The sequence below is a fragment of the Anolis sagrei genome, chromosome 2, assembly GCF_037176765.1.
Source record: "Anolis sagrei isolate rAnoSag1 chromosome 2, rAnoSag1.mat, whole genome shotgun sequence".
NCBI lineage: Eukaryota > Metazoa > Chordata > Lepidosauria > Squamata > Dactyloidae > Anolis > Anolis sagrei.
Window position 1 is genome coordinate 68,120,915 of NC_090022.1, and position 27,326 is coordinate 68,148,240.

The window sequence follows — 27,326 nt, forward strand, 5'->3', positions numbered from 1 at the left end:
CACAGCAAGGGCATAGCGATGTCAAATGAACAAACCATAAAGTGCAATCACCCTGAAGCCTATAAATACTACAGCTGGACAATATCAAGTATGGACATGTGAAAAATGTTGTCAGGAAAGAATATGTCCAAAGGGTCAGAAAAATCTTGAAGAGCAAATTAAATGGTGGAAATATGATCAGGGCTATCAACACCTGGGCCATCCCCATCATCAGATACACTGCTAGAATTGTGAACTGGACACAAGCAGAACTGGATGATCTGGACAGAAAAACAAACACCCCCCCCCCCCCCCCGATGACAATCCACTATTCATTACACCCACATAGTGATGTCAACAGCCTTTACCCACTCAGAAAATCAGGAGGAAGAGGGCTTCTGCAGGTGAAACAAATGGTAGAAGAAGAGAAACGTGTACTGGCAGATTATGTGAAAGGCAGTCAAGAACCAACATGGATGGAAGTCAATAGTAGAAACCTCCTTAAACTGCAAAAGACAAAGAGTGAATATTGTAAAAATACAATGCAGAGCAGAAGAGAAAACTGGCAAAAGAAGGCTCTCCATGGACAGTTCCTGGGAAAAACTGAGAACAAAATTGACAAGGAACAAACATGGATGTGGCTCACAAATGGAACTTTGAAAAGGGAGATGGAGGGCCTGATTCTTGCAGCCCAAGAACAAGCCATTAGAACCAATGCCATCAAAGCCAAAATTGAAAAGTCGACAACTGTTCTTAAGTGTAGACTCTGCAAGGAAGGAGATGAAACAATAGATCACATCCTCAGCTGCTGCAGGAAGATCACACATAGAATCATAGAATCATAGAATCAAAGAGTTGGAAGAGACCTCATGGGCCATCCAGTCCAACCCCCTGCCAAGAAGCAGGAATATTGCATTCAAATCACCCCTGACAGATGGCCATCCAGCCTCTGCTTAAAAGCTTCCAAAGAAGGAGCCTCCACCACACTCCGGGGCAGAGAGTTCCACTGCTGAACGGCTCTCACAGTCAGGAAGTTCTTCCTAATGTTCAGATGGAATATCCTCTCTTGTAGTTTGAAGCCATTGTTCCGTGTCCTAGTCTCCAAGGAAGCAGAAAACAAGCTTGCTCCCTCCTCCCTGTGGCTTCCTCTCACATATTTATACATGGCTATCATATCTCCTCTCAGCCTTCTCTTCTTCAGGCTAAACATGCCCAGTTCCCTAAGCCGCTCCTCATAGGGCTTGTTCTCCAGACCCTTGATCATTTTAGTCGCCCTCCTCTGGACACATTCCAGCTTGTCAATATCTCTCTTGAATTGTGGTGCCCAGAATTGGACACAATATTCCAGATGTGGTCTAACTAAAGCAGAATAGAGGGGTAGCATTACTTCCTTAGATCTAGACACTATGCTCCTATTGATGCAGGCCAAAATCCCATTGGCTTTTTTTGCTGCCACATCACATTGTTGGCTCATGTTTAACTTGTTGTCCACGAGGACTCCAAGATCTTTTTCACACGTACTGCTCTCGAGCCAGGCGTCACCCATTCTGTATCTTTGCATTTCATTTTTTCTGCCAAAGTGGAGTATCTTGCATTTGTCACTGTTGAACTTCATTTTGTTAGTTTTGGCCCATCTCTCTAATCTGTCAAGATCGTTTTGAATTCTGCTCCTGTCCTCTGGACTATTGGCTATCCCTCCCAATTTGGTGTCGTCTGCAAACTTGATGATCATGCCTTCTAGCCCTTCATCTAAGTCATTAATAAAGATGTTGAACAGGACCGGGCCCAGGACGGAACCCTGCGGCACTCCACTTGTCACTTCTTTCCAAGATGAGGAGGAAGCATTAGTGAGCACTCTCTGTGTTCGTCCACTTAACCAATTACAGATCCACCTCACCGTAGTTTTGCCTAGCCCACATTGGACTAGTTTCCTTGCCAGAAGGTCATGGGGGACCTTGTCGAAGGCCTTACTGAAATCCAGGTACGCTACATCCATGGCATTCCCCGCATCTACCCAGCTTGTAACTCTATCGAAGAAAGAGATCAGATTAGTCTGGCATGACTTGTTTTTGATAAATCCATGTTGACTATTAGCGATGACTGCATTTGTTTCTAAGTGTTTGCAGACCGCTTCCTTAACAATCTTTTCCAAAATCTTGCCCGGTATCGACGTGAGGCTGACCGGACGGTAGTTGTTTGGGTCATCCTTTTTTCCCTTCTTGAAGATTGGGACCACATTGGCCCTGCTCCAATCTGCTGGAACTTCTCCCGTTCTCCAAGAACTCTCAAAGATGGTTGCCAATGGTTCCGAAATGACTTCCGCTAGTTCCTTCAATACTCTGGGGTGTAGTTGATCTGGCCCTGGGGACTTGAACTCATTAAGAGCGGCCAGGTATTCTTGGACGACTTCTTTCCCAATTTGGGGTTGGATGTCCTCCAATCCCTCATCCACTCCATCTTGCTGAGGTTGAAGACTCTCTTTTTGTGAGAAGACCGAGGCAAAGAAGGCATTAAGTAGTTCTGCCTTTTCCCTATCCCCTGTCAGCATTGCCCCATCTTCTCCGCGAAGAGGTCCTATCGCCTCCTTGTTTTTCCTTTTTCTACTGACATAAGAATAGAAGCCCTTTTTATTGTTTTTAATGTCCCTGGCAAGCCTGAGCTCATTTTGTGCTTTAGCCTTGCGGACCTTTTCCCTACAGGTGTTGGCTATTTGTTTGAATTCTTCTTTGGTGATTTCTCCCTTTTTCCACTTCTTGTGCATGTCTCTTTTGTGTCTTAGCACAGTTAGAAGTTCTTTGGACATCCATTCTGGCTTCTTTGCACTTGTCCTATTTTTTCTCTTTGTTGGCACGGTTTGCAATTGCGTCTTGAGTATTTCACTCTTGAGAAATTCCCATCCATCCGTAACTCCCTTGTCTTTTAGTATCTGTGTCCACACAGACAGACTACAAGCAGAGACATAACACCATTGCTCAGATGATCCATTGGAACTTGTGCCACAAATATCTGTCTGTGACAAAGAACTGGTGGAATCACAAGCCTAAAAAAGTTACACAAAATGACCACGTCAAACTACTCTGGGACTTCTAAATTCAGATTGACAGAGTTTTGGAGCACAATACTCCTGACATGATCGTGAAAAAAAACAAAGTATGGATCGTTGATGTTGCAATCCCAGGTGACAACAGAATTGACGAGAATCAACTAGAAAAGTTTACATGTTTGTTGTACACTAATCTTGTGTATCAAATAATTATTATTATGTTTCTTACTTCTCAAGGCAAGATAAAACATAGCACATAATTTATTATTGTAATATATTTTATCTTTTACCTACCTCTTCCCTATGCCAGGTTAAAAATATTAAAGGTGGAGCGTCTCTCACCCAAAACGCTGCATATTCATAACAATATTATGATTGACATAGATAAAACATAAGACCATTGAAGACTGAATATCCCTCCTCCAAAATGCTGGGGACTGGAATTGTTTAGGAATCCAACCCCCCCCCCCCCAAACTGTTGGAGTATTTGCATATTTATAATGAGATAATAATAATATATTTTATTTCTTACTCCTCCCAAAGGCCAGGTAAAACATAATTAAAATACATGGATAAAACACAAGACCATTAAATGCTGAGCAATGAATGTTGCACATTCATATCATCATCATCTTCACCATCATCATCATATGTTTCTTACTCCTCTAGGCAAGGTAAAACATAATTTAAAAACATAGTAGAACATAAGAGCATTAAAGGCTGTGCATCCAGTACCAAAATCTTGGGCATCAGAAGTGTTTGGTGTTTCAGATATTTTTCCAGAATATTTACATATTTATAACAAGATAATAATAATAATAATAATAATAAGGAGAAGAATATATTTTATTTCTTACTCACTACTTCTCAGAGCCAAATACAACATAGAATACATCAGTAAACCATAAAACCATTAAAGGCTGAATATCTGTCGTTCAAACATTGGACATTTAGGATTCTGGATTTTTTTCTGGAATTTGTGCATATTCATAATGAAATAATAACATTTTATTTCTTAGACACCTCTTCTCAAGATTGCCAAAATACGTAGATAAATCATAAGACTATTAAAACACATTAAAGTAGATATAAAAACCTCAGATGAAAACCCATATATGTATTTCTTAGGAATTGGACTCAAGTCTAAACACAGAATTTATTTATGTTCATATATATCTTCTACACAAAACCTGGAGGTAATTTTATACACAATCTTTTAATAATTGTGTGTATGAAGCAAACTTTGGGCACATAGAAGCATCAGGAGACCAAAACGTCTCTCAGACATGTATGTGGAGTATTTTGGATTTCCGAATAAGAAAAGCTCAACCTATACGATTTCACACTCGTTTCTGTACCTCTCGTGCAGTTTATTTTCCCCACTTTTCCCCACTTCTTTTATGACAGGCTTCTGCCTTTTCCAGTTCTTCCTATTCCTCTTCCATCCTGCTTTTCAAGAGATGAACATATAAATAGTCCATTGACTATTTGTATATAGTCATTTGCTGCTTTGCTTGGATTCTTTATGAATTTTATTAATTGTGTTCTCTTGGAATCTCTAGGTCTTCCAGTGGGATCCTATGGTCAATGTCTGCGAGGATTGCTGGAGGACCTAGATATTTTTAAGGAGAATACCTCTGTAGGCATTTGCAAATTGGAGTTGTGCTGGAAGACCTAGAAATTCCTAGAGAGGTCCTCTCAAGTTTTTTTTTTAAATAGCAATTTCTGGGGGAGGGGGTTGCAGTTTTTTTTTACTTTCTTTTAGTTTTGTGCCCCTAACTCCAATGAATATGGAGATTTGACTGTATTATAAAGCATTTTCAGTTTAATTTACGCAATATACCAGCAAGTATATTAGGGAAAACTGCAGATGCTTTTGTCATGTTTCTGATAAACTCCATATTTCCTCTCCTACAAGGTTGCCAGAGTTTTTGTAGATTTAAAAGAAATGACATTTGTTTTGGTTGTTTATGTGACGAGGTGGTTTCAGGTTTTGTAATAAGAAATATATGTGGATTTTGTTCTATTAATAACATTTAATTTTGCAGTTTTTCTTTTGAAAGTTGGAAAAATTGGGAATTATGATTTTAAAAAATAACATTTCTGAGCTCTGAAATAAAATTATACTCAAGATATAGTTTTGCTACCAATGTGGATTATGGGAGTTGTAAATAAAAAGGTATTCAAAGCTGTTTTATTTATTACTTGGAAATATATTGGCTGCTTTATTATTTAAAGCAAAAAAAGCAATATCTAACATATTTAAATCAGCACACCAATCAATTTTTAAAGTCATAACCATTGATTGTGTATGCAGTGATTGCTCTTCGAAGTAAATAGGGTTTGCTTTTTAAAAGGGGTCTGTAGATTTCTGCAAAAGTTTGTCCTGGAGATGTTGAGGCAACATGTTCTAGAGATTAAATGCCATCCTATATAGGTTGCTATTAGATCTTTTGGGCAAGCATTTTTAATGCATGGTCCAGTTTTTATTTTCAAATTCCCCATGTTTTTCTACTTGCACCCATGCAAAACAATTGTTGAAGCATCTCCCTCCACTTGCAGAAAATTGTCCTTGAATCTGCTACACTCTGAATGCATCAGCTGATGGGACATTGAGTTGTCACCTAGACAGTATTGTAAGACTTTAGATTATTTATATATGAATAACAGTAAAAATATATTTCCATAATTTGTTGGCTCACAGAATTAAGGCTGTAGGCTATTGCTATAGAGCGGGGCTGAGTATGATGCAGATGATATTGGACTGCAACTCCTAGCATCCTTTTGGCAAGCACTGCTGGGATTTGCAGTCCAACAGATCAGAAGAGCCTTATAATTCCTCAATCTTTCACTAGAGGAACAAACTCCCTTTACTGGAAAATTGGACTCCAGTCTAACGGTGGGCAAAGTGTGGCCTGCAAACAGTATGTAGTCTTCAGGGCCACCAAGAATTCACAAATGTTGTTCTGAAATGTTCCAAAATAAACTAGGGGGAATTTCACCCACATTTAAAGGCCCTTAGTGCTTAAAAATGCAAAAATTTCAATAATATGTTTTGCTACAGAATGTCCCATGGGGTCATGAATTGCATTTTCATTGTATTCCCCCACTCCCAGGGGACAAATCTAGAGTCCTGCTTTGAAACAAGAAGTGATTTGTGCTCATGTTCTCTTTTTTTAAAAAGACCCAATAATTTAGTCAGGAAAAAATACTTTTCAGGAGCAGTTGAGTTGGAGGTAAAGCCCTCTAAGGTGTTCTGGTAGATAATATGGCCACCTGGCCTTCCATGGATGTCCACCCCTACTCGAGTTCTATACTAACAAATCTAGCAGTAAGTTCCTTGTAACTCCTTGGGGCTTTGTGTTTTTGAAAATTCTGAACTATTCTTTGTCAGTACACTTTGATTACAAATTGGTATTATGTTTAATATTAACATGTATTTTAACAAATTAAAATTGTGAAGTCTATATACTAGATGTTATAAATTCTTTGTTATAATTATGTAAGTGTTATGAACGCTTCCCTGGCCAATGAAAATCAAGATTTTTGCTGTTGACTAAGTGGGATTGTACCCTTTGCTTACTAATTCTTAGAATTCTCTTTAAACCAACATTAATCCTACCCAGCATAGTCCCATTGCAATCATAGAAGACTAACCAGTCTCATTCATTTCGGTGGGTCTGTTCTAGATAGGACTAATATTGGGCTTAGCCTGCTATTTCAAAGATTTTTTTTGGAATGCCATTTAACCTAGTACCTGTGTTCCTGCTTTTTTTTTTTTTTTTACTCTTCTGCAGTATATTGTTCCTTCCAAATTCCTTGATTTACCTGTTCTCCCCTTTGTTCCCTGTGCTTTTCTTTCCTTTTGTTGTCTTCTCTTTCAGTTTTGGCTGTACTAATACTACTCCTGACTTGGTGCTTTAAGGATTTGCCTTTTCTCAGTTTCTTTACTTGCCTATCTGACATAATGAGGAGACTGGCTTTTCGTGGTGCTGGTTGTACTCTGGTAAATCTGGTAATTTACAGATAATGTGTGTGTGCTGTTTTGTCCCTCTTCCTCACATCTCAGCCATTTTTGTTTTATATCTGGCTTAACAGCTCATGCTTGTTCATTTATCACATTCATGAGTTTGTAATTAAACTAGTTCTCTGAATATGAAATGCAGACATGTCACCCAATTCTGCTAAACTAATATTTTTAAAAATATTTGTATACAAGATACAAAGAGTTGTAGGTCTATGTGTACAATTTGGCAGTCAGTTACTACATTGGAAATCAGCAACATTTAATTACCCTATATTCTCATGTATAAGTCTACAAATTTTAGTAAAAAATCAATCCAAACAAATTGAATTGACTTATTCCCAGGTCACTGTGAATACTGTACCTTAACTCTCATCAAAAAGGAACCACTTCCTACTCTGAACAGAGTGGTGAAAGACAAGACCTTAGTCTGTTCTAGGAGGACCCAAAAGAAGCACTCATTTCCTCTACTTTGCCATAGCACAACTTCTGGCCTTTTTAATGTCTGAGTGGGGAAATGAAAATGTGACCAGCGATGCATTCCCCCGACCTTGGATTGACCTTCAACTTCTGCATGGGCTATGCCAAAATCCATAATTTTGTATCCCAAATCTGTCCGTGATGTATAAACAGGGTCGATTTATACATGAGTATGTACAGTAACACTGTCTCTATGCCTTATTTAGTAAGGCATAGTATTTAACTCGAGACTGGTGCCATTCTTATATATTGGTAGATAATTATGATTCTAGAATGTTTTTGGATGATTTATTTAAGGCAGGGTTTGAAATGATATTGAGGACAAAATTGATTATCATGTTGCAGAAAAAATGTTGGTTTAAGTTCACTGTGTAAGTTTCTTTTAGTCTGTACTTGTGTTGAGACAATTCTGTGTGTTGTGTTCCTCAGCCATAGTGAACAGCTTAGGTCAATTAGTTACATCTGCATTGAGTTCTTGGTGTTGTCAGATGAAATTTAAAATAATTAAATGCGGGTTATATTCTATTCAAATTGGAGAATGTTCCTTCGGTTTCAGCACTCATTTCTTCATTTTTTGTATCCAGTTTTAAATTTGCTTTTAGGTCTGGGGTGGGAGGAACCCAAAGTTGGTTTACACTGAAGAGCTTTTCAAATATTTCTTTTCAGCATAAAGCCATAGTACTTTTATTTTAAATTTTACATTTTAAGACTACTGGGCCACAAAGGGACTCTTCAGAAAACTTCCACTGGATATAATTTCCTATGTCATGTCCATATATTGACAAATGCATATTTTGTGACATAACTGTCTCAATCAACAGAGAGTTAAATTCTAATGCAAAGTGATTAAGAGGAGCCTACGTGCAACTGAACATCTCTGTATTAAAAGTAATGCGTCTAATGTTTAGATGGCAGTTCTATGTTATTGCAGTTTACATGGGTGTGAAACATTTAAGAGTACTTTACTATGTGAAACAGCATTCTCATGTTCTCTGTTTCATTGGTTAGATAGATGATATGGAGAAGACATGGTGAAACTATGTTTGGACACATTTCTCTGACTAGTTTTTGGTGTAATCCCATTAGTTAGAGGAATTAAAAACTTGTTAATCTTTTCTATAGTCTTGCAATACATTTTTAGAAGTGCAGTCATCTCTCCACATTTGTGGTTTGATTATTTGGGAATTTTATTTTAAATGTTTTGCCTAGTAATCTATAGTTCTTTCGATGTGATTCTACGATCAACTTCCTCCTATTGGGCTGGGGGACTTAAACATTCATAGAGAGAATGTGTCCTAGGAATCTCTTATCTCCTGCAGTGTGAATTTGTGTTCATCTTCCATCAGAAGTTGGCCATTGTGTTGTGCTGGAAGACCTACAAATTCCCAGAGAAGGGTTTTGTCAGATTAAAAAGTCACAATTTCTTTATTTGCATTTTTCTTTTCTTTTTTTACTTTTGTGGCAGTCCTGTGCCCCTCAACCCAAAGAATTTGGAGGGCTGATTGTAATAAAGAATGCATGAGTGAAATTTTACAGTAGGAGTCTCCCCTTCTTCCTGCATATGCACACCCCTGCCCTGATCTGAAGGGAGTAGACTTTGTATGGTTCTGTTGTGGTTCTGTTAGTCGAAGTAATGATTATTTGGGTGGTACTGAGTTTAGATGACAAAAACAATATTCTTGGATTAAATTTTCCCGATCTTTTGACTCTTCATAGCCACATAAATTCTTTTCTCGTGATAGTTCGGTTTGCCCATCTGTGCAGTCTGTTATGTCCTTTGGGAAACACATGTTTCCCTCTTTCCTGAGCTTGCAAAAAATAGGTGGGCCTTCAGACACCTGACAGCCCCAAATAACTATCATAACCACAAATTGTCATACCACAAATTGTTCATGCCGACATCATAGCTACATTTACCATAATCAGATACTTTTTAAAATGTCTTGAACTGAATTGTTGTGGTTATATGTTGATCATACTTTGTGTAAACGTTCCTCACAAATATTTTCTTTTTCTCTGATAATTGAGGATGTGTAGATGGCCAGGTTCTTTTTTTCATTTTATTGAATCGCAGAGGGCAGTTTTGTGCCTGCCTCAATTTTAAAGTTGTATTTTATTTTGAAGGCACTCTGCAGCTGAAAGAGACTAAAGAAATATTCAGATACATAAAGTGAGGCCTTTGGACTGTGATTGTAACACAAAATGCCTAATTGTGACAAACTGCAATTGAACTTAGTTTTGTTTGAACTGTAAGGTTAAATGAAAGTCCAAATTCCACGACTGATCATGGAAGCTAAGCATGGCCAGATCTGGGTAATACTTAGATGAGAGACCGTTAAGTAATACTAGGAGCTATGGGCTATATTTCAGAGGAAGGAACTTGAAAAACCACTTCTGAATATTCCTTGCTTTAAACCCCTGTGAAATTCATGGGGGGTAGCCATAAGTAGAGGGACAACTTGAAGGTCCATACACACAAAATGGATGAATACTTACCTATGTTCCTGGTTAAACATATGGGATATTAGTCCTCTGTGCAAAAGAAAATTTCTTGCATAGATATGAGTATTAGAGGGAAACCAGGATTTTTTTTTCATTCCAACTTTAGTCCTGATTGTAATGTTCATTTCACTATTGTGTTTTTGTCATCCATGTAATAACATGCTACTATGGATTATTTTAATGTCAAATGTACAGAAGTTTGGGCAAGATTTTAACTATGTACTAGTAAGCCGTTTCTGTGAACTGCAAGTTTAATGATCTGTGATACTTTGAGATATTACATGGAAAGTCTCAAGTTTAAGAACATTTTTCTTTATTATAGAAGAAGTTGGATTCTATGGGCTCAAAGCGGCGAAGGGCTACTTCTCCTTCCAGCAGTGCCAGTGGAGGCGATTTCGATGATAGTCACCATTCTTCAAACACACCAGGTCCAAGCAGGAAGAGAAGGCGACTCTCTAACCTCCCAACTGTTGATCCTGTAAGTGTGTTTTACTGTTTGAATTTCCTCTAGACTACCATATAATTTTTACAGGGAAAAGGTGAGACTATAGCTTAGTATCCTGAGCATAAGTGTGTGAACTATTTAAGCTTTCTTCCAGAATTTTCACATTAAAATATGTTACATACAATAGTTAGTTGGAAGGCAGTGCGGGTGCTTCTTACTGGTATTTCTGTGGGTGTTTATAAATGAAATTGTGTTTAGCTATAAGGTTGACTAATTAGATTTCAGAGTTAACACATCCAGGGATAACAAAGACATCGTTTTTTCTGGCTATCATTCATTTAATAGAGACATGACTTCATCAAGTTGTTTCATTACTACAGAAAGTGATGCTCAGGATGTGCGGTTGATAATCTGTGAGGAAGTAGTTACGGTTTAGTTCTACTCACTTCTCCTTTCTAGTTTAGCTAGATTTTCATTGTTTATTCACAGCAGTACCACAGCCAAAAGCTAAATTATGAAGTAGATAAGGGTCTGGGCTAGAAGCTAGGAGCTACCAATTCAAACTCAGTTCAGTTTTGTATTCGCTAGTCTTAATGTTGTCTTGTTTGCCCTCTATAAAATGGAAGGTTTAATGTTAACTGTCCAAACATAAGTCTTGTAAAGATACAGATAATATCTTAGGGAGCTGCTTATGTTTAAGTTTATACAATTGTGTTTAATGGCTTTGTATTTTAGATTGCAGTATGTCATGAATTGTACAATACAATCAGAGATTACAAAGATGAACAAGGGAGGCTTCTGTGTGAGCTCTTTATTCGGGCCCCCAAGAGAAGGTAAGGAGCTGCCATTGATAAGAAATCTCTGCTAGGGTCACCTTTGCTGAAATTTACGAGTTGTATTTAATGCCTACAAATGCAAGATTCCCCCTCTTTCAGCCTCTTTTGCTTCATAACCAGTCATTTCTGAGGGCTTGTATAACCCTCAGAAAATGATTTATTTATTTATTTATTTATTTATTATTCGAACTTATATGCCGCCACTCCCCTGGGGCTCGGAGCGGCTTACAAGAACAGGCTAAAATCGAACACAATTTTAAAACAATTTAAAACAATTTAAAAACAGCAATATCAGAGATCAAAGGTCCGTCGAAACAGATATGTCTTACATGCCCTGCGGAAAGCTGATAAGTCCCGCAAGGCACGCACTTCAGGTGGCAGAGTATTCTACAGTGTGTTGTGTGCACAAGCCATGGAGACAAGGAGTGAGGAGTTCTCCCTCTGCAATGGCTCTTGCATTCATGCTGCATTATGTTCAACAAATGTGTTCTCAAATAGTCACTTTTTACAAAGTGCAAAATCCAATGATTTTTTTTCTGCTGGTGAAAAGTGCTCTTGTCAGCAGAATGGAGAGAAAGGATGTCAATTTGCTAAGAAACTTTGCTCTTCTGTATCTCCATGCATGTCCTTAAAATCTGTTCTGGGGGACTGAGGATTTCTGGAGCAGACTTGCTATGAGGATGCAGAGGGAGAAGAAGACCTCCAACTTAACAGGATGTGTGTCATTTCTTTTGTATTTCATCTGGCTATCCTTTCTTGTGCTCTGTTTGTACAAAACAGTTCAATTGGTCTAATAGGGATTTCTCTTGGATGATAGTGCAGTCTCACATTTTACATTCAGAAGCTGGAAGGATCTTGCTCTGTGCACATTTATAGCATCAATCATAGCCTGGCTAAATGTTACTTGCATTGAAGCTTTGCAGTCTGATCTCATGATGTCAACTCCCTCAGAGGCGAACTCCAGTGATGGAGAGGCTGGCTGCTCTTATTTGTGTTACTTATTAGCACAAATTACAGAGACATGCTTACAACGTTTGCTGTCTCTTTCAAACCTTGCATTAAAAAATAATTTACATTTTCTTTTTTTCTCACATTGCAGTATTTTGACATTGCCACGTTTGATTTATTTTTACAAGTAGACACCAAAAATAGCATTGCAATTTTTTTTACCCTGAAGAGCTCTTTAGATTAAATGAATGCATTTCTTTTGACAATATTTTTATGTGGTGTAAAATTCTCATTTATTGAATTATAGAGTATATCATCTTATTTATTGTCAGTACTGCAACTTTTGCTTGCATTAACTACATTTTTAATAATTTATTATCACAACAGAAATCAGCCAGATTACTATGAAGTAGTTTCTCAGCCTATTGATTTAATGAAAATCCAACAGAAGCTAAAAATGGAAGAATATGATGATGTGAACGTGTTAACTACTGACTTCCAGCTGCTATTTAATAATGCAAAAGCCTATTATAAGGTGACAAATATTTTATTTTAGAAACCATCATTTGCTTGTTCTGTCAGCATTAAGTGGGAGGACTTCAGTCATCTCTCTCATTTGCAGTACTTAGCATTTCAGTTTTCTAAAGCGGTATGTATTGTGAAGGTGCATTCATTTTCTATTCTGCCTTTATTTACTTTTGTTGAATAATTGCAGTAAACTAAATGGTTATTTTATTTGTACACATTATTTCTGGGGATTATAGCTTTGTTCGTTTTATTTCTAACACAGAAGATGCTCTAAATGATGGACTGGAAAATTGTTTAGTAACAAACTGATTTCTTGGGTCTTTTACACAGCCAGACTCCCCTGAATATAAGGCTGCCTGCAAACTGTGGGATTTATATTTACGCACAAAAAATGAATTTGTTCAGAAGGGAGATCCTGATTATGAAGATGATGATGATGATGACAATCAAGGGACAATTTCTGAAATAGTGAGTGTAAATTTTCCCACCCCGATCTTCAAAAGCCAAGTAAAAATTCCTAGTTAAAGTGCGTGCTCTCCCCCCCCCCCCCCAGGTATGTGTGTGTGTATCCTGTTTTAAAGTATGCTGCTAGTTTTCTTTGTGTCAGGAGCAACTTGAGAAACTGCAAGTCGCTTCTGGTGTGAGAGAGTTGGCTGTCTGCAAGGAGGTTGCCCAGGGGACACCCGGGCAATGATGTTTTGATGTTTTGCCATCCTTGTGGGAGGCTTCTCTCATGTCTCCACATGGGGAGCTGGAGCTGACAGAGGGAGCTCATCCGTGCTCTCCCCGGATAAGAACCTCTGACCTGTTGGTCTTCAGTCCTGCTGGCACAAGGGTTTAACCCATTGCATCACTGGGGGCTACAGTATGCTGCTAAAATAGTTCTTACGTGTTCAGATACACACAACAGAATTTTTTAAAAGCAGAAGTGATTTCTTTATACATGTTACTAGTAATACAGTCTTACTCTTGATATTATAATACTTTGGTTTGCCATAAAACATATACACCCATGAATCTACCTAACATATTCCTGTGTATCCTTATTGTAAGACATCTAATATTTAATAGTCAAAATAATAATAAAAAAAACAGAAAGAGCACTCAGTTGTTCAAATCATTAATTTCTTTTACAGTCTTCTCCAGGTCACTTAAAAGAAATTCTTGAACAGCTTCTTGAGGCAGTAGTTGTAGCAGCAAATCCATCGGGCCACCTCATTAGTGAACTTTTTCAGAAGCTTCCCTCCAAAGTGGTAAGTAACAGTGTTGGTGTTTGAATGTAAATATAAACATTTTTTCCTATAAAATATCAATTGAAGTTGACAAAAACTAGACAGACACAACAGAGGCTGCCAGATTGCATCACCATTTAGATTTATATGTCATAAGCACAGATGGTGGGGATGAGAGAGAGGCCTTCTTGGTGGTGGCCCCCCAGCTCTGGAACTCCCTCCCCAGGGAGATTAGACTAACCCCACTCTGTCCGCCTTCCACAGGGATTTGAAAACCTATGTGTCTCAGTGGATGATGATTTGTCTCTGGTCATGAATGCCCGGCCCTAATTTACTGATAAGGTTCTATTCAGCACTTTGCCCCTGGCCTTATAGTTTGCTTTTGCACAAGCCCATGCCCTGCCTTCTCTAATCTGATCATGCCCACCTTATTCCTGGTTACTGGTTATTGAGGGTGGTTTGAAACACTTTTACGATGTTTTTATACTTTGCCGTTGTTAATTGTTTTAATTGGATTGCTTATGTTATATTATATATTATTATGTTTTTAACCGTGTTTTAGCTGGTAAATTTTGTTTGTTCTGTAGGCTTTGTCCCCATGTAATCTGCCCTGAGTCCCTTCGGAAGATGGTGACGGGGTATAAAATTAAGTTGTTGTTGCTATTATTATTACTACTAGTACTACTACTATTATTATTGTATGCTATTTTAAGGCACCCTGTGAAAACAAAACTATTGTAACATGTGTGACTGCTAATGCCAATAGAAGGTGGTGATTATTTTAAGAAACTGTGAATCTCAAATGTAGTTTGTAAAGAAGATTTACTTTGATTTCAAGTAAAGGTGCTGAGAGATGGGCAGAAAGGATGTTAATTTTTAAAATCTAAATACTGTAATGTGTTCCTTAGGAAGGTTTTTCATCTCATGTAGCACACAGTATGTGTCTGCTCTGTGTTTAGACCCATGCATTTTGCAATGTGTTCTACGGCACTTTACACAAAAGTTTATGCTTTATAGCCAGGAGAATTTCAAGTGTGTCCAGAATTGTAGTTTTCCATTATATCTCTGAACTTGCAGTAGGATAGTTGATAGATTATGTTATAATTGCTTCAAATGGAATGAAAAGGGCTTGAAATATCTCTGTTTTTCAGCAATATCCAGACTATTATGCAATAATTAAAGAGCCTATAGACCTGAAGACAGTTGCACAGCGAATACAGGTACAGTATAATTTGAGGTGGGGGCATTGCCTTAAAAGCAGATTGCATGTTTGTAATGAATATTAAATCAGCGCTGTCAAGAAGCGGCTTAGGTGAATCCTAAGACAGTGCATATTATTATGTATGTGAATTTTGGGAATTGTTGAAATTGTTGATTTGCTATTTAATTTTGTTTACTTTTTTACAGAATGGAAGCTATAAGAGCATTCATGCAATGGCAAAGGACATAGATCTATTAGTAAAGAATGCCAAAACCTACAACGAACCTGGATCTCAAGTATTCAAGGTTAGTTAAAGCACTTTAAAATAAATCGGTTTAAAAGTAATTACTCCAGTAACACTCATGTCATAAGTTTAAAAAGCTATCCTTGAATGATATGAGAGGTAGGGTATTTTCTTATTCCATTAAAATTATGGTATATAGTGGGGTATACAAATAATTGCATATCCAAAAGAGTGCTTTTGTGTGGAGATTCAACACACAGATACAGAAACGAAAATACAGGTAAATTACATTTAGATACGTCTAAGGCTAATACTCACATATTCACCCTTTTCCTTTTAATGAATACTGATTGTTTCAATTTAGAGTTTTTAAATTGAATACCATGTTTTCTCTGTTTGCTTTAACAGGATGCAAATGCAATTAAAAAAATATTTAATGTGAAAAAGGCAGAAATCGAACATTCAGAACTGACCAAATCAAGTCTCCGAATCAGGTACTATAAGCAAAATGAAAGTATATAAAATTACTGATATTTCCTATGTACTTATCAGAAATGTCCAAGATATATAATTATATCTTCAGTCATGATAGAATAGTCTTTTTCACAACGGTGTGACAGGATCAAGTTAGGTAGATATGGCATCATTTGCTTTTTTAATAATCTGTCTTGTTCTAGTGGAGAAATTGTTCTTTCTATTGTTATTGGGAAACACTGACAGTTGTGTGCATCTGTATTTCCTCTTTTATATATATACATATAACTTTAGATTTTCCCAATCAGAAATGAGCAGCATGGCATACTTTTTCAAGAGTCATTGAAATGCAGTTTGTGTCTCAGCTAAAGACAATTTTAGCTTGACTGGCCTCATTAAATTAGTTCAGTAAGTTCCTGTTAAAACTTCATTAGCAGTATCAAAATCCCATGCCAGAGACCAAGAATAAGGAACTTTGGATTTTTGGGGAACATTTCTTTTCTACCTTGTGCTCCTCCTCCCCTACCAAAATTCCCCTCCCCCCTTTTTTGTACCCCATAGATTGCATCCACTAGAACTCTCTAAGTGGAACATGGTGACCATTTTGATTTTGCAGTTTAACATTTAAACAGAATTCCACCCCCACGGGGCTATTCTAGAGGAGAATAAGACTTTTTGAGGCCTAAAACAATCTGATCTCTGAAATTGAAGTTAGGGCAAAGTAACTGAAAAAACATGTGCATGCTATTGGGCAGTAAGCCTATAATCTGAAAACAGTTAAAATCCTGACACATCTTTAAGTGAGATTTTAAAGGCCTTCAAACATATGTAGCTCTTTAAATAAATAATCTCTAGTGATCAGTAGAAGTTATTGTTTGGGCTGTTTCACCATCCTGAGTCCCCTTGGGAACATCGGGTGGCCTATAAATAAAGTATTATTATTATTATTATTATTATTATTATTATTATCTCCCTTTCTAATTAATATTACACTATTGCTTCATTTTTTCTTATGTGAAGTCAACTTAAATTTTTTGAAAATTTCCCCATTTATCTTGGAACTTTTTCTTTCTCCATCTCCCCTATTTAAATTCATTTCACTGCTTGATTTTGTGATTAATTTTTAAGTTATGTACATTTCATTTTTAAAAAATATAGAGGGAGTTCCAAAAATGTATGTACCATAATGACATTAAAGATTCCAATAGCAGAGAAGTTTTACAAAATAAACTTTTAAGTGAGGTTTGCAACTCTGTCATTTGACAATGTGTGCAATGCATTGCTGCACATGGAAGACAATTTGAGCACCTTATATAAAATTTTAATTTAAGATGTAATTGGTATATGATTAAACTATTATTTAAATTAAATTATTGAAAATATATTAATTAATTAATTAATTAATTTACCGCACTTATATCAAACCTTTCTCAATCCCAAAGGGAACTCAGGGTGGCCTTACAGTGGCAATAATTTGATGCCGCATGTGCAAGTATCGATAAATAAACAACACTTTAAAACATTAAAAACCAACCAATTAAAAACATCACACTAAACAACAATTTAAAATCACATAATCCAAGTCATCATTCACGGCCTGTCCGAGTCATCAATGTTAATTCATTGTCTCTTATTGCACTGCTCCCTTTACTGACCAAAGGCTGAATCCCAAAGCCACATTTTCACTTTCCTTCTGAAAGCTAGGAGGGAGGGGGCTATTCTAATGTCACTGGGGAGGGAGTTCCACAGCTGAGGGGCCACCACTGAGAAGGCCCTGTCTCTTGTCCCTACCAACCTCGCCTACAAAGAAGGTAAGATCGAGAGTAGGGCCTCCCCAGATGATCTTAATCTCTGAGATGGTTCATAGAGGGAGATTTTGACAGCTAATCTGGGCCAGAACCGTTTAGGGCTTTATAGACTAAAGCCAGCACTTTGAATTGTGCTTGGAAGCAGACTGCCAACTACAGGAGGGATGTCCTCTTTCTGTATGCTGCTCAGGTGAGCAAACTGACTGCTGCCCGTTGGACCAATTGAAGCTTCTAAACAGTTTTCAAAAGCAACCCCATGTAGAGCACGTTGCGGTAGTCTATATGGGATGTAACAAGAGAGTGGTTATAGCGTGGTTAAGAGCGTATAATAACCACAATAACTATTAGCTGTTAATGTGTTATCATTTTGGGAGAATATCCTGTATTCACTGAAAAAGCAACTGGATTTTGTTGTTTCTCTGCTACACAATTTGCTTGAAAATTAGCATGCAATTCCTTTCAATTTAATAATAGCATAAATGTAGACATCTTTTTGCCACTTTATGTTAGTTTGAAGATGGTCTTCAGTTGTAGGTATACCTGCTATGATTGTGGAATCAGTTGGATTTAATCTTGAGCCCATACAAGGAACTATTTTAGCTGGTTCTTTCATTCTGAAATGGGATTCTGTGAGTTCAGTATAAAAATCAATATCATTTTAAATCCAGCTACTCATCACAATTCAGTGAGAGAGCCATTTCTAACTTGCCTTTCAAAACATATTCTGTAAAAGAACTGCATTCTAATTGTGTATTGTATTGGTTGTCTGGTGTATTTCTTTTTTCTCCTTCTGTGGCTTGCTTGCACTTTACGGAAGGACTGCAAATTTGGCTGCTTCCAAGTTGCCAGGAACTTCCTCACAGGGTAAAGGCAGTGTTGTCGATGAGAGAAATCCTGCTAGTAAATATTACCGGTGAGTCCTTCATCTTTGGTTGTCTTTTAGTCCATTCATTTTAGAATTAGCATTTTCATAAGTGTTCTCCCTCCCCAAATTTACAGTAACAAAAGAGCTGTCCAAGGGGATCGTTTGTCAGCAATAACAATGGCCCTTCAGTATGGATCTGAAAGTGACGAAGATGCTGTTCTGGCTGGTAGGAATTAAAATAGAATTGTGAAGATTTGCAAAGCAATTGTTAATCATAAAATTCCATATTTATCGCACCTAGAATAGAGTACCAATAATGACAAAAGTATTTCTTAATGTGTATATAACAAACTTTAGGAATCCCACATTTATTTGGTAAAATTAGTTTTGCACTTTTGGGAAGAAATCCTTGTGATCATACACTGGCATATAAGAATCACAGGAGTTCACAGGCTGACTTTTAAACAATTTAGAAAGGATTTCTCAACTAGGATTCCCTTGAACAGTGGGGTTATGCTAGGAATCTGAGGGAATTTCACTGTAGATGTAATGGTTTTTATATAAGATTTCCCTGAGCCAGGAAAATAATGTAAAGGATAAACTGGCTAGAAAGTCTGGTCTTAATCTCCTTCCTATCCCCTTTGGTTGGTGCTGTTATCTCAGAGAGTAATATATTTTATAGCTCAAAAAAGCTGAAATATCAGTAACTAGAAGCATGAAATGAATGTAAAAAAGAGTTAAAAATAAGGATATTAGCATGCCAAAATATATCAATATCACAGAAGACAACACACCAGGAGCTGTGATGGTGCTTGTGCTGGCTGAACTGCTGACCTGAAGGTCGGCGGTTTGAATCTGTGAGATGGGGTGAGCTCCCATCTTTCAGCTCCAGCTTCCCATGTGGGAACATGAGAGAAGCCTCCTACAGGATGGTAAAACATCCAGGCATCCCCTGGGCAATGCCCCTGCAGACAGCCAATTGTCTCACACCAGAAGCAACTTACAGTTTCTCAAGTCGCTTCTGACACGATAAAAAAGAATAAGAAGTAACTAGTTATTAGATTGGTTATGATATACCCTTTACCTCTGGGGTGGCCAACTACCCGGGTCACACTTGTTCTCCTAGAGGGCCATGCTCCAGCTTTGACTACCCCTACAGAGAGGTAAAAAAAAATTGAAAGAAAGAATAATTTCCATTTTTCATCCTTGGGGTAAGATTACAGGAGTTTTTGTTGCATTTTTGATAACTTTTCACAGTTAGGAACATATTCCTGAAAAAGTTACTTTCATTCGCCTCCCCCTCTATGAGCATATGTTGCAAATGTTTTCACTTTCACTATTTAAAACATAAACAAATATGTTAACATTGTAAAAATGCTACTTTCTTATTTCTAGCTGCTGCCCGTTATGAAGAAGGGGGGGAGTCTGAAGCTGAGAGCATTTCTTCCTTTATGGATGCTTCCAATCCCCTCTATCAGCTCTATGACACAGTGAGGAGCTGCCGGAACAATCAGGGCCAGCTTATATCAGAACCCTTTTTCCATTTGCCCTCAAAGAAGAAGTACCCTGATTATTATCAGCAAATCAAGTTGCCTATTTCATTACAGCAAATCAGGTGAACTCTTTCAGATTTTGAATGGTTTCAATGCTCTGTTTTTTTCTTCTAAAGACTTAGGTTTTTGTTCTATTTTTGATAAATTTTAGATTCCTTGTTTTTAATTCAGTTCTGTGTCCGAAATATGTTACAATACTGTTGGACTATTGCCATAAAAACACAGGATGGACAGGTATTTGGGGCATGGGAGCCAATTCCTCTCAACCCCTGTCAACCCCCGGTCAAATTTATATGTAAAAGTATATTTTAATGGCGGTATTGTAGCCAAAATGATAATCATAAGTGACATCGCTTCCAGACGTTATTTGAACTACAACTTGGTTCCAAAAGAAAATATTTGGGAGTTGTTGTTGCATGTTTTGTATTTTAAGGGGCAAAATGGTGCAATTATCTGTTCAAAATCACAGAAAAATTGCACTGGAAAGGGGCTGCTTTGAGCCCATAGACTGTACTTTGTCTACCCCTGCTTTAACATTATCTAGTAGCTAATTTTTTTCTTCAGTGACTACATCACTCTTGTCTCATTTCATTTTAAGGTTCATTCATGTTAATATCAACTTGCGGAATTCCAAACATTTGATAATTGAAATGCTTCCACTATAATAAACATTTATTTTTCAAATGCATTATCAATAAGATCTGACAAGTATTTTTACCTGAAGCAATGGTATCTATATATTTAACAATTATTTTATTTTATTTATTTATTTACTTTGCTTATGTACCGCTGTATCTCAAGCCCGAAGGCGACTCACAGCGGTTCACAAACAGTAAAAACAGTAGATTTATATTACTATGCCTTCTTGGTTAAGACCTTTTGTACTTCAAAAAAATTAAGCTGAGCTAGTTTATATGTAAAATATAGGCTATTTCAGAATGATGGATCCAGTTTCAAAATGCTATATATAAAAAAGCTCCTCTCCTCACATGAACAGTGTGTTTCCCTGAATTGTTGATACCAGCAACAAATGCTATTTGACATTGGCCAAAACGCCTACTGAAAACCGCTTAGAGTCCACCTAGGGGTGAGAAAAGCAGTATAGAAATACTGTAAATAAATAAACGCATGCTGCACCGCAATTACAGATTGAGTTTTGCTGAATTGCAGAATATAAAATGCCTTGTGTTACGGAGACCCCACCTTTCAAATGAATGGCGCTAGGGGCTGTTTGTCTGCTTGGGGAGGCATCTAGCTATAATAATTTGAAACTCTATGCCTCACCCTTTCAAGTGGTAAGAGTTTCATCCGTGGCCATTTCATGGTTGCATAGATATAGCCATTTCAAATTGTGTTCATATTTTCAAAACACCTAGTATTTTGTGTTGTGCTTGGAAAACAATCGGGAAAGATTTCCTGAAAGATCAGGAAAGAATTGTTGGAAAGATTCTTACATCCCCTGTGTGCCTTTCTTGTTCGCAATTTCTCAAGTAATAGTTGGGGAGGAGAGAGGGGCGAATCTTCTTCTGGGAGAACATTAAAGTACAGTCAGCCCTCCATAGTTACTATGTTTAGGGACACAGGTCTCCCGTGAAAATAGAATAACTCTTGCACACACTCCCCAAAATACCCCAAAGACACTTTTTAAATTGTTGGTCTCTCCCTTTCTCTGCTATATTACACTGGCTTTAAAAACCATCTTCGCCTTTCCCCTTCTTCCCCATCACTACTTCTTTTCTCTCCATCTCTTATCATCTCCTCTCCTGCTCAGCAGAACACCCCTGCACTCCATTGTCTGCCATCCCACCATAAGTGTCAGCCTGGATTTAAGGTGGTGATGGGGAACCATGGGAATTGATAGGGGAATAAGTAAATCAGCGGGGAAGGGATTTAAATGCAGGCAGAGATTTTTGTGGGGTGATGTGCACTAGAGTGCAAAGGAGGGAGGGAGAGACAAAGGGGTTGCATATCTGGATGAAGCTTCAGTGTGAAGGTGGGTACAAGAAGGGAGGTGTTTCAAACTTGGTTTGCTTTGATGGGAAGGTGAGAGGGGTAGTGATGGAGGGAGAAATTTAAAATTTTGATAGGGCTTAGATGGGAGGGAAAGGGAGTGAGGAGGGAATGGGAGTGAGGGAATAGCACTGTTGGAAAGGTAGTGGTGGAAAACTGGGACAGCAGAAAGATTGGGGTGAAGAAGTATAGTAATATGAATAGTAATGATAATAATAGTTTACTTTTAATCTGCCCTCTCTCTCCAAAGGAACTCAGGGCAGCATCCAAACATAAAACTGGCAAACGTTCAATGCCATCAACAACATGAAGATAATTATACATATAAATTAAAACAAATAAAAAGACATCGGCTAGTAATATAAATCAAACCATCAGGCATCATAGACATACAGTCAGACAATTAGAGCTAGTTAAAGATGAGCTACAACCTCACAGATCATCAAATCCATGAAAATGAAATCCCCAAATGTGGAGGGCTGACTAACATTTTGGTTAACAAGCAGTGCCTTTGATTTCTACGATAATGACACAAGATTATCTCCTCTACAGAGCAAAACTAAAGAATAATGAATATGAAACACTTGACCATTTGGAATGTGATTTAAATTTGATGTTTGAAAATGCCAAACGTTACAATGTTCCGAATTCGGCCATTTATAAGAGAGTAATGAAAATGCAGCAGGTTATGCAGGTAAAATTTGACTTCCTCTAGCTGTGTTTCTGGGTTTGTTTTTGTGAGCTAGTATTTGGTGCATTTCTATCTGCATTGGCACACTGTCTTGTGATATTAATTCAAGTGCTGTGTTTCCATTTTGAACAGTGTCCCTGATGCTTTCCAGACAGGAGTTATTTGGCCAATGCTATGTTAGGAACCCACAAATTTATATTCTGGGTTCAGAATGAAGTCAGTAGCTAAACTAATTTTGTTTTATGTATTTTTAATTGGAAAAAGACTTTTGAAAAGAATATTGTATAAAGACTCTAGATCCACACATTAATTTAAACTAATATATTAGTAACTGAAAGCTCATTTTCCAGTGAGAGCTTAGGTGCAAGGTCTCAAATAAATCTTTAGAATGCAGATTTATTTATATTAATTTAGATGCTTCATGTCTAATATTTATTATTACTTTTTATACAAGTAACTTGAGTGGTTAAATATGTTTCATTCATAGCTTACCATCGATTCAAGACATATACTATTGCTGTATTTTTAGCTTTCAGAGTGAACCTGTTCTTTGCAGCTCTTCATTATTCATGCGTTCTTGAGACGTTCAGCAGATGGAATCTGACTCTAGGGAATTTGCTCTGTTTCAGGCAAAGAAAAAGGAGCTAGCCAGAAGAGATGAAATTGAGGATGGAGACAGTATGATCTCTTCTGCCACATCTGATGCCGGAAGTTCCAAAAGAAAAAGGTATTCTCTTGCATACTGCTGTGTCTGTCTTTTCTGCTGCTAATGATCAGTAATAATTCGATTTGATGTTTAGTGATTCTTTATTAGATATCATCTCTGGCTTTATTGACATGATTTATTAATATGTAGATTTACCACTGGCAGAAATATCAGGGTTCTATGCTATGGCATTGTAATGTAATATTAGATAACCTATTTATTTTTCTATGTTCCATCATATTTAGCTCAGACAGTGCTATTTTGTATAGATGAATAAAAAAACCTGCACTGATAAACCTGGAAGCAAACTTCATTGACCTTATCCCTACCAATGCTTGCTTTTTACATCTAAGATTTTTAAATATTTGTTTTCAAATTTTTTAAGGGATTTAAATTTCTTGTAAAATTGTGAAGATTCCAGAGTATAAGTGCTTATTATTTTTATGTGTTTGAAAAAAACCCAGATTTGAAAAATAGCTGTATTTTAAAAATCTTTTTTTTTACATGTTAAAAGGACTTATATAGTCATTGGTGATCATTTCTTTACACAAGGGTTTAAAAATATTTATTAAAAGATAGTTCTCTTGTCATTGATTATGTACATTTCATTACATGTATGTGTTAAGTGTATTTTAGTTCTACAGTTTTAATCAGCCATTTTTATGGCTATTTGAAGCATGTTGTTCTTATTTGTTTATCATTGCACCTGTTAAAGAGATGACAGTTTCTCTTTCCCTTGGATTCAGCAGTAGCACCAAGTAAAGCAGGGAATAGAATGAGGATACAGGAAAGGAAACACAGCGCTATAGCACAATGTTTTTTTTCCTCCTTTTTGCATATAGAATTATAAAAGTTGGGTCTTTTATGTAGGTGCTCTATCTACAGTGTAGACTCTTTAATTTTGCTTTTACCTTGCAATGTCCCCTGAGTTAGTGTTATTTGAATTCTCTGGTATACGGTAACATATGTTTATTTACATATATTGAATATAGAAAAAGTTGTTTTAATTCATTACATGTGTTCTGAGGCTTTTTTGCATGCAGTTTTCTACAAAAGTGTTAAGAGTTCTCTTAGTATTTAAAACATGTCCTGATTCCTAATAATATATTGTGATGGGTTTGCCATTTCATACTTCTTGCTAGATTATCCTCACCTTCCCCTTCATTCATGATTGTTTTAAAGTATTGTTTGAAATCTGATTGAAATTTAAAGTATCATTTGAAATCTTTTTTTTACAAATACGTTGGTAAAACATGGGGTAGATAGATGATCCCCATCATGTCTTCTTAGTGACCAGCTGACACTAAATAAACTGGTGCTTGACTGGTAATAGCCACTGAACTCCTAAATGGGAGGGATAATAGTATTGGTTCCACACAGGGAACTTGCAGGTGTTATAGTGATAATTTATTTTAAAAGCATGAAATGATCTGTGAAATTCTAATTGAACATGCCTATGACCAGCATGTCTCTGTTTCCATAATAATGAAGACATTGATTGTTATTGCAGATAGCTGGCCCACAGGTTCCACTGCGTTAGGAATTTTATAATTTTCAATTTTTTATAATTTTATCCATGATATTTTTATGCGCTGTTAATTATACTTATGTCATTGTATTTATACTTATGTATTGTTGTTTGCATATGGCACTTGGGAGTGTTTCTGTGAGCCACCCTGAGTCCCTTTGGGGAGATGGTGGTGGGGTACAAATAAAGACTGTTGTTGTTGCTGTTGCTGTTGTCAGACATTTTAAAAACAAAGTAAAATGTTCATTTGGATGCATGTAACCAAGTTGAACTCGTTGTTCTCACTCTCTTCCAATCTGACAGCAAAAAGAATGTAAAGAAACAGCGAATGAAAATTTTATACAATGTTGTTCTTGAGGCAAGAGAACCTGGAACTAACCGAAGACTCTGTGAGCTATTTATGGTGAAACCTTCCAAAAAAGATTACCCAGATTATTACAAAATCATCTTGGAGCCAATGGATTTGAAAATCATAGAGCATAATATCCGTAGTGAGAAGTACATTGGGGAAGAAGCTATGATAGAAGATATGAGATTAATGTTTCGAAATGCAAGGCATTATAATGAAGAAGGCTCACAGGTATGTCTTTAGGAGTGATTGGGCTAGATCTGTGTATCTGCCAATTTGCTCTGCTTATTGTTGTCATTCCATTAAACAAATCATACTACAGTATTTCGCCCTAAAACTATGAGCTTTACCATTTCTTCATATCAGTTTGCCTGTCTTTTACATGTCTGCACTTTATATTGTATGTAATAATAATTAATAACTTTTAAAAACATTATTTCTTACCTGCCTCTCCCACAGCTCAAGGCAGGTCACACCACAGTTAAAAACACACAAATATTATAAAAATTCTACAAACACACATTAAAATTCAGTTCCATAAAAGATACATATCAAAGTATTTCTGTAAAAGACACATTAATCACACAGGACAGAGAGCAACACACATGACATGAGTGTATTGCTACATTTGATAATATAGAAGTTCATATGTATGTGAAGACTTTGAATGGGGCAACCTATGTTTTCAACAACTTCTTACTCTAACTTTCGAGGAAACAGATAGATTGCATTATGTTTACATAATTTGCAAACTAAAAATTAGCTGTTTCCAAATTTACATGTTGTGCATATTTTCTCGATAGCTTCTCCAGGATGCCAATCAGATGATGCTGGGAACATGGAACAGCAGGAGTTAAAAATATAGTGCTTCTTGTTTTCAGTGGGTAGTCCTGCTAGAGACTCTGAACCTCACTTAAGAGGAAGCATTTTGTATTTAAATGTGCCAGAAATTGTCACTTCTTGCCCTGCTTGTAGTTCTGTGAAGATTCCAGGGAGATGTCCTCCCATTCAAAGGAATAAAGGAATGTTGTCCATTTAGGAGAAATAGATTGAACTGGGATGTTGTCAGTTGTTTCAGACTAATAAAAAGATTCATATATCTGTTCCAGAAGTCCAACAGAGTTAATTACTGCATAGATGAAAAAATAAATTTTGGGGGTATGAATGAAGATTTTTCTGCTATTGTTACAAATATGGAAATTCTAGCTGTAAACTCTTAATTTTTGTTTGGAACATTAATTAAGGTTGAAGATGTTTTTCTGATCTTAATTAGAATATGAGTAAAGTTTTTTTTTGTTTTAAAAATATTTTGGCAATGAATAGGTATACAATGATGCTCATATCTTGGAGAAGATTCTTAAAGAAAAGAGGAAAGAGCTGGGACCAGTACATGAAGATGAGGAGGTTGCTTCCCCTAAACTGAAATTAAGTAAGGTGTTCTTGAGAAGTTCTGTGCCTGTTAAAATGGTCTTGTCGAATAAAATCTGTTTATATGTGGTAGTCAATTTTTTGCACTATTTTAATGAAATCTGAAATACAACCCATATTGTATTAAAATAGTAAGAGAAAACTTTCATAATAAACTATTCTAATCTGATCAAGGAACAAGTGTTAAACAAGAGTGCTAGACTTTGGGGTGCGTAGTCCCTGAAGTACTTTTAGGTCAAGAGAATAACAGGGAGGATGGAGCATATGGTATTAACTTGATTCTGTTTCCTCCCCCTTTCTTAGATGAAATTATTACTTTTGTATTTGATAGATGGGAAATACTTTTTACCCTCAAGCAAAAGCCGGTGTCAAAATGTTGACTCTTTTTTTTAGATATTCATCTGTCACATTGGTAAAGAACATCTGGGCTTTGCACAAATATCATGACAAAA

At 36.8% G+C, this 27,326-nt stretch overlaps 1 protein-coding gene across 7 annotated transcripts in view; it reads left to right on the forward strand.

Moving 5' to 3' along the window:
- PBRM1 (polybromo 1) overlaps window positions 1–27,326 on the forward strand; it is a 51,447-nt gene that overhangs the window by 3,311 nt on the left and 20,810 nt on the right. For 2 of the 7 annotated variants that reach the window (XM_067463608.1, XM_060765876.2), the window contains exons 1-16: window positions 6,919–7,028; window positions 10,351–10,506; window positions 11,209–11,306; window positions 12,645–12,792; window positions 13,116–13,253; window positions 13,922–14,038; window positions 15,169–15,237; window positions 15,425–15,523; window positions 15,871–15,956; window positions 18,562–18,657; window positions 18,744–18,835; window positions 20,005–20,224; window positions 22,725–22,866; window positions 23,493–23,590; window positions 25,401–25,677; window positions 26,770–26,875. In XM_067463608.1, coding sequence (XP_067319709.1) covers window positions 6,990–7,028; window positions 10,351–10,506; window positions 11,209–11,306; window positions 12,645–12,792; window positions 13,116–13,253; window positions 13,922–14,038; window positions 15,169–15,237; window positions 15,425–15,523; window positions 15,871–15,956; window positions 18,562–18,657; window positions 18,744–18,835; window positions 20,005–20,224; window positions 22,725–22,866; window positions 23,493–23,590; window positions 25,401–25,677; window positions 26,770–26,875 — 1,981 coding nt within the window. In that variant the 5' untranslated portion in view covers window positions 6,919–6,989. Of the gene's footprint in view, window positions 1–6,906; window positions 7,029–10,350; window positions 10,507–11,208; window positions 11,307–12,644; window positions 12,793–13,115; window positions 13,254–13,921; window positions 14,039–15,168; window positions 15,238–15,424; window positions 15,524–15,870; window positions 15,957–18,561; window positions 18,658–18,743; window positions 18,836–20,004; window positions 20,225–22,724; window positions 22,867–23,492; window positions 23,591–25,400; window positions 25,678–26,769; window positions 26,876–27,326 lie in introns of those variants that run through there. The other 5 variants (XM_060765869.2, XM_060765871.2, XM_067463607.1 and 2 more) reach the window with 5 other exon arrangements.